The 12,497-nt window shown below is 48.2% G+C and overlaps 1 protein-coding gene across 3 annotated transcripts; it reads left to right on the top strand.

Moving 5' to 3' along the window:
* Positions 1–923: 923 nt before the first annotated feature.
* LOC126544422 (glutathione S-transferase Mu 4-like) lies at positions 924–11,394 on the top strand. Of its 3 annotated transcripts, none has more exons than XM_050191741.2 (3): positions 924–1,678; positions 9,229–9,509; positions 10,674–11,394. In XM_050191741.2, the coding sequence occupies exons 2-3, from the start codon at positions 9,244–9,246 to the stop codon at positions 11,068–11,070; spliced, it is 663 nt and encodes a 220-aa protein (XP_050047698.1). In that variant the 5' UTR covers positions 924–1,678; positions 9,229–9,243; the 3' UTR covers positions 11,071–11,394. The 3 variants fall into 3 exon arrangements, with proteins under 3 accessions (XP_050047698.1, XP_072143334.1, XP_054917494.1); XM_072287233.1 differs by lacking the exon at positions 924–1,678 and adding an exon at positions 4,078–4,097; XM_055061519.2 differs by lacking the exon at positions 924–1,678 and adding an exon at positions 9,096–9,115.
* Positions 11,395–12,497: the final 1,103 nt, after the last annotated feature.

Raw genomic sequence — 12,497 nt, 5'->3', positions numbered from 1 at the left:
ACCTGTATGTACCTTATTTTGGCCAGTAAAAAATAGGGGCAAGAACTTTCTGATTCGCTTTCGCACATAAGCAATAGGAACACAGCATTGTGTCAAATTCGTTTGGCGCTGCAACTATCACATCGTAGTGAAGCCTTACTTAAAACACGATTTCTTCTATGCTTTCCTTGACTTAACAGTGAATTGGTATCGCAAGATTTGAACGAGCAGAGTTGTACCCATGTCACCACATCACAAATTAGGATTAATGTTAATCTGGAAAGAAAAGCACCGAATGAGGCAGATAGAAATAAATAAAAAGTAGTAGTCAAGCTATTTTGGGCAATATACAAATATGTATACGATACGCGCTTTCAAAACGGCCAGCGCTATGAGGCGTCAGCGACCCTCAAGACAAACACTCCAGCCGGCGATCCCAAGTGCACAACACACAGCACATAGCTATAGCTTTGTTTGCAGCTTACATCAACTAATCCCACTTAAATAATTACGAAGGTAGATAAAACTGCGCGTCACTTAATTTTTGACGTCCGCGACAGCAAACACTGGGTGTCCGATCCAAACGATTTCCCTCAAAATGCACAGCCGAATGTCCATTATTGTGTTTAAACGCGCGGTGGTAATAATAATAATAATAATAATAATAATAATAATAATAAACACAGGTGTTACGAACACAGACAAAACGTAGGACGTACAATCATTACGGGTATCATCATCGAGCGCGCGCACACACGCACACAGACACACAAACACACAAACGCGCACGCACATATAGTAATGCCTTCCCCGTTGTAATGATGTCAATCGCCTTCGAGCATCACGGTAAGTAGTGTCCAGCTTCAGCCAATGGTACTCGTCGTGAACCAACTAGCAAAATGACAAAAATAGTGGAACACCTTGGTCGCTTAATCTGGCTTACCTAGCGGCAGAACGACAATGATAGTTTAAATAAGCCTGTCGATGGTGGCTGTGGACACGTCATATTGCATCGCTTAGCGATGCTCTGAAACTAAAATATGAGGATGTTTCTCAATAAACAGTGTCCATGCATGATAGCCCGATGCGGAGTTTGCTACTTTGAATGTTTAAATGTAGCCCCCAACCCCAGTTTCCAGGGAATTCAAGGAGACATTTATTTTCAGGGAGCTTTAAGGGCCCCTGAATTTTTTTTTTTTTTTCGAATTCAAGAGGTTCGAGGATTTCAAGGAGGTGTACGAACCCTGAGCTGCTTCCGTATATTTATGCATCGCACAGTACAAAAGCTCGACCTTCGTCCAGTAAAAGACTCTTCGACGCGCAGACCGGAAAAAACATGGCGCGAACGTTGAGGTATACAAAGGCGCGTGCTAATCATGGATGTATCTGCGCGCACACAAAGCGGCGCCTCATCCCTTCCTCCTCCTCAGCCCAATCTAACTGTGTCCTCCTCACAGCAAGCGTAATGTTTCGGCACACGGCACCACTTTCAGCAACCTCCTCATCCTCGACGAGAGTATAGTAGTAGCAGTAGCTGACCTTCACCGGGCGGGACTTTTCTTTTTTTTTTTTTTTCGAACTTCCGTCTATCGCTTCACTTGTTGCTCGGCGAGGGGGACGCGTCTTGGGGACCCGTTCGCGACGTCGTCCTCCGGATTCAGTCGTCGTGTGGACACCGACCAGCAAACTTTCAAAAGCGGTGAGTGGCGTGCTCTTCCGTGTCGTTGTTGAAAGATCACGACAACCCGCGTTTCGATTCACAAAAGCTCATGTAAGGAGGGTACGAGGCCTGTAAGTTCGTCGGGGCTCAACGTTGTGACCACGGATGGCGCTAAAGCTGCCTATACGCACCCGCTAACTGTTCATTTACGGCGACTAAATTAGTATTTTACGGCACGTGTTGCAATTGACTAGTTGTAGCCGACTAGTAGCCGGCGAGTTTGCAAGGCGTATCCACGTGGAATGAACTTACAGGATGACGCCAGTTTCGAGATACTCGTTGCCAAGGTCTGCGACGAAAAACATGAGCGTCCCGGTTACTTTCACGATTCGACGAAAAAAAAAAATGCATTTTCCTTAAAAAAAAAGTAAGTGGAACAACAGTGCATTTTTACTGCGACTTCGACGGCGCATGTCTCGAAACCCGGACCATCCTCTCTTTTTTTTTTCTTTCATGCCTTCCAAGCTAACAGGCTGCAATCCGTGAATTGCAATATGTGCCGCAAAGTAAACAATTAAGAGGTTAATTATTGAGTTTTCGCCAATTAGCTGGTCATGTGTTTCGATTCCTCGTGCAAGTAATGTCCATTTGTTTGGAAGATTCTAGCTCAAGGAATGGAATTATGCTATCTGCAACGAGTGATTTCTTAAAATAATTTTGTAAAACTTAAAAGTGATCATCCCCTATATGCATAGTCACTTTTTCGTGTAGCGACAAATACAGGCTATGGGAGCTCGTAACCGCTGATGGAAGCAAATTTCGGAGACTTAGAAATTCAGTTCACTAATGCGGTAGTTTTCCTTCCAATTTATTGATGACCTTGTAGTCTTTATGGGCGAAAAGTATATGCGTACGCCTCTGTATTTTAGAATAAATGTCGTCCTACTCATATAAAATACGATATAATATAATATAAATATCATATAAATACGCATATCATATAATATCATATATCATATAAATACTCATATAAAATACCTGCAGACAGGCATTGACAGTCTCGACAGGTCGGCGCAGCGGCGACTCGCAAGCGACTTCCTTTCAGGGACTTGTTTGCCAGCACGACACGCCGGTAACTTCATTACCTGCGCGGGCGCTATAGCTGTTCGAGCGCTTGGATCTTCGCAAGCCGCGACTCGCCCTTGCAGCGTCGGTAAATTTGGAAAGCCGGAAAGCAACTGACCAAACACTACTGTCCACGAAACGACTCACTCGGAGCGCAGCTAGGAGTACGCGTGTTTGGAGCCAGGTGAAATAACGCACCGCTCGCCGCCTGGGCACATACAAAACGTCACTTCGGAATACACACTTCCTCGTCGTGCAAGGTTCTGTTTGCCACGAAGAGGAGCATCTATAGCTTGAATGCGGCGCTAAACAAAGGTGAGGTGGAACGTGCGTGTACATAAACGACTGCTGGCGACAAATCACCACTATAGCTGTCTTTATGACCGTTATCCTTTCGACCCCGTCTTTACGCTCGTACCTTCGTCCTTGTGCATCTCACGCCGTCTTCACAGCTATTCACAAAATCCGTGGCTGCCAAACATTAACGTGCGCTTTAGTACGTCATAAAGGATGTGACGGAGAAAGACGTAAGGACGTTAATTAGCTCCCCTGCCAGCGACACACTCGTAACGTGTCCCGTTTCTCAAGGCCCGCGATCCTTCTCTCTCCGGGAAGCCACCGCCGTATACCGCTATTGCCGGTTTACAATCAGCCCGCCCAGTCTCTTGCCAAAGAGCAGGCATCGCAACGCGAAACCTGTACATAAAGATGGTGTACCTTGCTCAAGGACGCTTCGCGTTCCGGGCAGGCGCTTCCCGCATTCCAATTATGTACCCGTGCCCGCGGTGTCCGCTCATTGTTTGGCGCGCGTCGCCGCTTTTGCGGAATGCGCTCCGACCTGCTGACATTATACCGCCTCGGCGCAGATTGAATAACACGTGCATATGCAGTGCTGCTTGCGCAAGAGCGAGACAACATACCCGCAGCCACGCTGTGCACTGGCTGCTGGCGTCGGCATGTTCCACGTACACGCTCGGCTGACGCTTACTGTATGTACCCACTTTGTATACGATGGCATCAATAGCCGACTGCCGGCAAGGCCGCTGCTGTACACACGTGGCTGTATACTTATGCAGCAGTTGCCTTCGCCGCAAGCAGAATGGACGAGACGAACGAGGAAGTTGTTTTCGTGGTCACTGGGACGAAAAGACACCGAAGCGCATCAATTATACACATACCTTCTGCTGCGTGTGCCGTAAGCCAGACGCGAGACAATTCAGGCCACGGGCTTTCTGTAGACGGGAGAAAATAAAGAGGGGACTTGTGGCAGAATGGAGTTATCGGTGTCAAGAGCGAGAGCAAGAGCTCATAGCTTTTGGACGGTCTGAACACGGTGAGTATCGATAAAGTGGCAACCACTGCGACTCCTGCGTAACTGTTTGTCAGGTGAGTTCGGTTCGATGCATCGTCAACTTGAATGAGAAAAGCTCACGAAAAGCTAGCTGCTCCTCTGTCAGGTTTTGCCAGGTAATGTTAAGGGACGCGTAGCGTTTACTTCGCATTCCATACCTCCGGCAACGATTAGTGCATTGTTTCTTTCTCTGCTATTATAATAACGTGCCCCTTCTGCGCTTTCCACTCCTTCTACAGAGCTGTGCAACGGGTTGCATCGCGCTTGTTGAAAGTGCCCTCCCTGTCTTACCTGCATGCGATACCCTTAAAAAAACGTCGAGCTTCCGTAGCCTGTTTCTCAATGGTGAGACGCTGTGCGCTAAAATATTCGAGGCATGTTCTGGCACTCAGACTGAACGGACGATGCACTGGCGCCCAGGGTCACGTGACGTAGAGCTCACCCTATCATGCCTCTGTACGCCCGACGTAGCTTCCGCTATAGAGCAACATCGTTGTGAGTGGAGTATTATAGCATGATGAGGTTACTAAGCTAACGTGTCCGATATTTTGGCACTTGGACATCCCCTTCAAAGTTTTAAGTTAGGTGAACTTACATGGCGACATACCGTTTGGTTGTGTCGGCCACGAAAACTATACGGTTGCCGCATATTTTAATGCGAAAGCAATATATGTCCCATGCATTACGCGAAAATCCGGCGTTGTCATCGCCGGCGTGACCGAAAGATGGTACCAAAAATGGCCGACGGTGCGACGCGTAAAAACACAAAAAAATGCTCGATTTGACGTCAAATTCGTCAGACGAATTTCTGAAAAACAAAGTCAATTAATGGAATTGAAAATAAAATTTGGAACATTTCCGGCTAGGTACGAATTGAGCCCGGGCCTCCGGGGTGCGAGACGAGCACGCTTCCCCGACGCCACGGTGGCACCCACGGTAATGGTTGACTAACGTTGTGTCTAGTGCGTGCGTCATCGCACACGTCACGTCGCTGCCTCTGTCACTGCCTCTGTCACTGCCTCTGTCACTGCCTCTGTCACTGCCTCTGTCACTGCCTCTGTCACTGCCTCTGTCACTGCCTCTGTCACTGCCTCTGTCACTGCCTCTGTCACTGCCTCTGTCACTGCCTCTGTCACTGCCTCTGTCACTGCCTCTGTCACTGCCTCTGTCACTGCCTCCCACGTGTCACTTGCGCTTCGGATTTCGTCGGTGCTGTGTCTACTGCGATGCACTCTAGACGTCAAATCATGAACTCATGAGCGTATAAAATGAGGTGTGCCTAGCGCATGCGTCATTGCAGACGTCACGTCGCTGCTTCCCGCGGGTCACATCATCATCATCATCATCATCAGCCTGGTTACGCCCACTGCAGGGCAAAGGCCTCTCCCATACTTCTCCAACAACCCCGGTCATGTACTAATTGCGGCCATGCCGTCCCTGCAAACTTCTTAATCTCATCCGCCCACCTAACTTTCTGCCGCCCCCTGCTACGCTTCCCTTCCCTTGGGATCCAGTCCGTAACCCTTAATGACCATCGGTTATCTTCCCTCCTCATTACATGTCCTGCCCATGCCCATTTCTTTTTCTTGATTTCAACTAAGATGTCATTAACTCGCGTTTGTTCCCTCACCCAATCTGCTCTTTTCTTATCCCTTAACGTTACACCTATCATTCTTCTTTCCATAGCTCGTTGCGTCGTCCTCAATTTGAGTAGAACCCTTTTCGTAAGCCTCCAGGTTTCTGCCCCGTACGTGAGTACTGGTAAGACACAGCTATTATACACTTTTCTCTTGAGGGATGCTCTTCGGATTTTATCGGTGCTGTGCCTACCGGGATGCACTCCGAAGCGTCTACCTCCGCGGCACCTGCGAAACTTGGTGACCCGCGGAAGCACGCCGCACAAGACGAAGCAAGGGAACACAAAAGAGGAATGCCGTGCAAGTTTACAACGTGCACGACGACATACGGATGAATATACCTTAAGCGAAAACATTTCCCCAGAGCGACTAGAATGCTTTCACATTCCCACACGTAATCAGTCCTTAAGTGTCTGTGCCGAACTCTTTAACTATACAAGACAGCGGAGTGACACGAACACCTGTCACCGAGCAAGCAACAGCGAAGAGCGTTTTTTTTTTTTTTCCTTTTACTTCATCCTTTTTTTCGCCATGCCTGCCCATGATACGCTCGGCTGTTCTTATATCGGGGACATAACAAGTGATTTTGTTCACAGTGTCGGACGGACAGGAGCCAAAGTGAACGCTGCACATTTTGCTGCCGAGTGCCCGCGCCAAGAAACTTCATCGCACACGTCACACAAGCATCTTAGCTTCACGCGCATCTACGGTAAAACAAGCATTCAACTCGTCTGTAATTCCACGCGCCATTCGTCTCTGGAACAGCCTCCCGGATAACTATAGTTGCGGAAACTGACCGCGAAAAATTCAGGCAGGCACTCAATTCGCGTGTCCCTTGATTGTTAACCCAAGCTATCATACTCACTGTTTGGTCTTCTTTTACTACTTTTGCCTCGCACTGCAGTACATTTGTTTACGAAGTTATTGAATTGTTTTTATTGTTGTAATACATGGCTGCATGTCGTTAATATGTCTCTCTGCAATTTTTAGGCTGTGCAACACCTGGCTGGTGTTGATTTTTCGACCTGGATATTGTTGCGAGTCTGCCACTTTTACGTGTGTACTTGGTTCTATGCCACCCTTACTCAATGCCTCATGCAAGGGCCTTGTAAGGTATTTTACAAATAAATAATACATAAAATGGCAAATGCTGTCATCGCAGTGCTTATTCGCAGTGCTTCTACACGGCTTTCCAACCAGCAATAGCACTAACTGAAAGGTGTTTTTTATCGCAACACTGCTCTAGTCTGGCATTGCTTCAACAAGCAAGCAGAAGAGGGTTCCCCAATGCTAAAATGAAAATTTCCATTGCCACTTGCCATTTGGAGCGTCCGCCATGCAGTACAGCGCTCCGCCTCCTATAGATGACAGAAGTATGTTCTCCCAGCGTTGACGCCATGCCAGCGGGTCTGTAGGTGACGCCATTTAGATAACGCAAGGCCCTTGTGTTCCGAGCCGTGTGGTAGCACCAGTTCACGCACCGGAACGGAAAGGGCCACAAGCGAGCAACAGCGATCACTGCGTTCGCGCATTCATCACGCCAGGGGCGGTGGCGACGGAAACGTCGGCACACCAGAGCGACGCTGAGGCTCCTTAGACCTGCAGCCTTGTCCTATCTAAGGTATAATCGCGTACAATGCTGTCCCACGTTTCGGAATCATTCGGCGACGAAAGCACGAACGTGACAGCGTTCCCTATTCGCTTGTCCGTCTCCTTATTTAATGGCATTATCTGCCAGTCCGCCGGCGTGTTGTTGTGGCTCCGAACTCTCGGGCACTGCGTTATCTCGAAGTGCTTTCAAAAGCGGAAGCCTTACTTTGCTCTTTGCCACACACTTTACCGCCACGCTGTGCAACGTGACATTGAGCGACAGTGAGTGCAGACACCCATACTCGCGAAACATTCACGTGGACGGGAGGAGAGACAGCGATCGCGTCGTAGCATCGACGACAAAAATGAGGGAGGGGGCTTGAGGTTGAAGTGAGGAAGAGACGACTGAGCCTGATCCGAAGTCTAGCTTAGCTTGTTACCCTTTCACCGATCGCAAACGATTACCTTGTGCTTCGGCGGTGACTGAAAGTCGGAAGTAAACATCCCGCGATTGACCCTCCGAATTTCGGAATGTTTCTCTGCTTGAAACTCGCGACCTCCAATCCATGATGATTATAATGATAATACGAGCGTCTCCTTTGAAACTGGACGTGGCAGAGGCAACTAACCTTCTCGTTTTACTTTTCTGGTGTTTCTCATTATCAAAGCACTTTTTATAAAAGAAAACACCGGGAGGGCAGTGCAACTTCTTGACCGAAGTGTGGTCATTGTGCTTTGGTGACGCCCCTCGGCGATTCCAGACGTAAAAGTTCGCAGCGAAGCACTCCCCGCGTCTACTCATGTGCATTAGGATGGAAAGGTGTTTAGACTTTCCTAAGTACCAAGTTAAGGCGAACTTATATGTCGACGTGCCGTTTGGTTGCCTCGATCACAAAGCCCAAAACAACCAAGCCGCGTACTTAAGGCAGCGGAGTTACATGTCCAAACACAAGGAAAGTGAGGATACATCGTAACTAAAACTTGTATTGAGCAAAAGTAATTTTTTTTTTCATTCTGCGATGGTTGTGTTTACAAGCCGGTTTACAATGTTACACTGTACAAATCAACCGTTTGTGCTTATGGCTGGATGTAGCATCACGACGTTGCGCACTGCTACCTTGTAGCCCTGTGACGGAATACTACCATGACTGCGTTGCAGAATTTCTGCTAAAACGCAACGATAAAGGAAGCACAGTAGACTAAGTTCGTATGGAAAAAATCACACTGATGTAGTCTGTACAGTGGAGTGTCATTGTGTCACGCGCCCTAGGACCCATTACTTAGTTGTCCCAGCGAAATGCAGTCAGCATACTATACCGGTACTACCACCAATACTTAGCAGCATTCGTGCTAAATATTATAAATATAAAGAAATTAAAACATTTACATTACTTTTTTATACGAGCCTGCAATGACCTCATATGCAAGACCTGAAAAAGCAAAGGAGCACCACTTTCAAGTTATACCTAAAAATTTTCAGTACCCATATTGTAACAATTATCTCAAATCAATCTCTTAAATCGCTGGTGCATGTCGCGTCCTTTGCTCTTGTCTTGATTTTGCAAATGGTCGTCCTTACCCCCAACATCTTCCTTCATATAGGGTTGAACTAACAGACAAGAACTGCAAATGCTGCGAAGCCCTGAACTCCTGCGTGTCATCGGTATCGCCAATGTCCGAAATTTCGCTGAAGTTGAGGCTGGCAGGAACGCTGTTGGGCACCACGATTTTCAGGGTCTGCTGCTTCACAATGCAACACACATAGACGAGGAAGTGGGAGAACATCAGTGGTACCCTTCCGCTATAAGTGAGATCAGCTGTAAAGATCGAGGCCCCAGATCCGGTAGTTCCACTCCTAACACACGGCTCTCCCTCTCCACTTTCAGCACTGGTAAGCGCTGATGGCTCCGACGTACGGCTACTGGGACCTTCGCGGGCTGGGCCAGCCCGTCCGCAACCTGCTCGTCTACAAGGGCGTGCAGTTTGAGGACAAGCGGTACAAGTTCGGCCCGGCGCCCGACTACGACCGCGAACAGTGGCTCAAGGAGAAGTTCACGCTGGGACTCCGGTTCCCCAACCTGCCCTACTACGTCGACGACGACGTCAAGATGACGCAGAGCATGGCCATCATTCGTTACCTGGCCAGAAAGCACGACCTCGCGGCGAGGTAGGACGCGCAAATCGTCGGGCGAACCGATTTCTGTATTTCGCACAAAGGGAATGCAAAAAAGAAAAGTGCAACGCATGTGAGGCGTATCAAGTGATTTGAGACTTCGTATAATAGCAGCAATTCTTAACAAAACATCGTTTTATGCACTGAAGCTCAAAAGTAACTGGAACTCCAATGCGTTTCTCCGCAAAATTCGGGAATGAATATCTCGAAACCGGTATCACCCTGAGAATTCGTTCCAAGTGCACCCGCCTTGCGATCTCCACGGCTAGAATTTGTAAATTTCAATATGGGCCATAAGGCATAATTAAGTTAGGAACGTAATTAGCGAATTTTTGTTAATTAGTCGATTACGCATTTCATTTTTTGTGCAAGTAATAATGTTCGCCTCTTCGAGTAGACAGGCTCATAAACTAGAATTGTGGTATCTGCTATTGGCAACCTTTAAATAATTTTGAAAGTGTTCGCGGAAACACCCTGTATAGCCTATGCGTATACCATTACAGCAGAATACGGGGACGGAAACCTGAACAGCAGCGCTGCTGATGACTTCTTGTTTAACATTGCGCTCAACCAAACTGTGTGAGCCTCTTCTTACATTATGTGGTCATGTACTCTTCATTAGTTGACATAATGGTTTTCGCAACGACGCAAACTTCCTAACGCTATACTTTCCCCTGCCAGGAAGCGCCCCGTATACAGAATAACACCGGCCTATATAGCGCAGTGTCCCAGCAGGTTCTGATTTGAACACAGCGTCGCAAGACTGCGAACGAGCATCGCGAAAAAGCGTTGCAAGATTACCTTTTGACTTGGTCAGTGACCCAAAAACCCTTGCTTTTCTAACGTGCCGCCTGAGCAGAAGAGTGTTCGTCGAAGTCTTGATTATGTGTCACCACCAAAGCGTCTATCTTCTTGCCTTTCCGTCCCGGTATTGCGCTAAAACGGTAAAGACAAAGTGTACGTGCACCGGATAGAAGTTTCTAATATCCGTATACTTTGACCTCCCCTATATATGACGTACATGCGGTCGTTAGCAGCTTCGCGTTCCGCATTCCTGATAGTTATTTCACAAAGCTATCTGCGATGAACGAACGACGCCAGTGCTCTCGTCTTTTTTTAAACCCCGTGACCGGTATATCTGGTATTCGACTCCTGCAGGAACGAGAAAGAGACCCAGGAGTTGGACATGATCGAGCAGCAGGCGCGCGACTTGGCCTGGAACCTGGTGATGGCCGTGCACTCGCCAAACTACCCGGAGTCTCGTCGCAAGTACGAGGAGAACATGGAGAACGCGCTGCGGCCTTGGGACGAGCTGCTGCAGGGCAAGCTGTGGGTGCTGGGAGACCGGCTCACCTACGTCGACTTCCTGGCGTACGAGGCGCTCGACTGGAACTACGAGTTGAACGCCAACGTGTTCCAGGGCTTCCCCATTCTGGTCGCGTACATGAAGCGCTTCGAGGAGCTGCCCAACCTCCGGCAGTACTTCTCGTCGGGAAAGTACCACAAGTACCCCATACTGGGACCCATGGTCAAGTGGGGATTCAAGAAGCAATAGTGGAGCTGCGCCGATCGCTGCGCGCCCTCGGCACCCACCACTTGTATACTTCAACGTGGCACGCCGAAAGGGCTCAAAGCACATCTTTCGAGAAGACCCACCAAAGTACTGACGTCCGTGGCAAATGACATTGAGGCAGTGATACTACCACGCCACCGAACTTCAGTTATCTTGCACGCACTCTGAAGGCATGGATTGAGGACGACACACACACCATCACCATTTCTCAATCCATGGAGTACAGCTTATAAAGGCACAAAATGTGAGAGTACTTCATTGGTAAACACGAGGACTCGTAAAAATAAAGTTGATACTGAAACTTTATTTACGGAAAAAGAAGAGTTCAGATTTCATCAGCAAAGCAACTGGGGCATACTGGTGTCACGGGCCCTGATCTGGCTCTTGTGATATTCAGATGGCGCTAGAAGCAAAATATCGCGTACTCTCCGAGCGCACTCTGTATACTTAGTTGCTGGCTATTTTTACGTGTTCTAGGCATGGAGAGGTGTCATTTGATGCCATTTTCATGCTCATGTGACATCTACAAGTCACATCACCGATGCTCCAAACCAGCTGACCCTCTGAAGGGTGTTTTACTGTGTCTATAACACCCTTAAACCCTAGCAAAAAGGCATTTCCACAAACCGGAGCTTCCATTCTGTGAGCGCAGTGAGTTGCCATAACACCATTTTCTACAAAGGCTGCAACACATGCCATTAAACCCATTCCTTAGAAGTCACCCATGCACCTTACTATTGACCTTGCACCTTGCTATTCCAGCGAATAATCACAGGACAGCTTCATCTAGATAGCGAACCACTAAAACGTAGTAGTTAGTTCATGAACTAATAGAGGTCACTAATACCCACTAGGTAAAAGGTGGAAGTGAACCTTGGCTGGCAGAAATATGTGAGAAAAATAATTATGGGGTTTTACGTGCCAAAACCACGATCTGATCATGAGGCACGCCGTGGTGGGAGACTTCGGACCACCTGGGTCTCTTTAACGTGCACCTAAATCTATTTACATGGGTGTTTTCACATTTCGCCCCCATCGAAACGCGGCCGCCGTGGCTGGGATTCGATCCCGCGATCTCTTGCTCAGCAGCCCAACACCATAGCCACGGAGCAACCACGGCGGGTCAAGGCCCAGTCTCAAAGCGCTTACTGTTGAGAGGCAAGAATGCGAGAGATTGGCACGTGACACACTCGTTTAAAAGAACGACACGAGGGAAGCATACGCTTGCGATTGCGATTGCAGCCTTATGGTTAGAAGAGAATTGGGTTGTTGTGCTGCAAGGCGGAGGTTCGATCCCGCCATCGGTCAGGCATTTCCTGACAACGTTACAAGACGCACTTCACCCACTTTGGAGGCATCTAAAGGAAAAACTCGAGGAGTGTTTAGCGTGTGTGAGCGTGCCACAGTGT

This window comes from Dermacentor andersoni, chromosome 3 (assembly GCF_023375885.2).
Source record: "Dermacentor andersoni chromosome 3, qqDerAnde1_hic_scaffold, whole genome shotgun sequence".
In the NCBI taxonomy this organism is placed as follows: Eukaryota; Metazoa; Arthropoda; class Arachnida; order Ixodida; family Ixodidae; genus Dermacentor; species Dermacentor andersoni.
This window is presented reverse-complemented; position numbering and strand designations above follow the sequence as displayed.

Excerpts from the sequence above, each read along its gene's own strand:
- LOC126544422 (XM_050191741.2), top strand. The coding sequence starts at position 9,244 with ATGGCTCCGACGTACGGCTACTGGGACCTTCGCGGGCTGGGCCAGCCC. Across the intron at positions 9,510-10,673 it reads AAGCACGACCTCGCGGCGAG|GAACGAGAAAGAGACCCAGG; the intron begins GTAGGACGCGCA and ends CGACTCCTGCAG.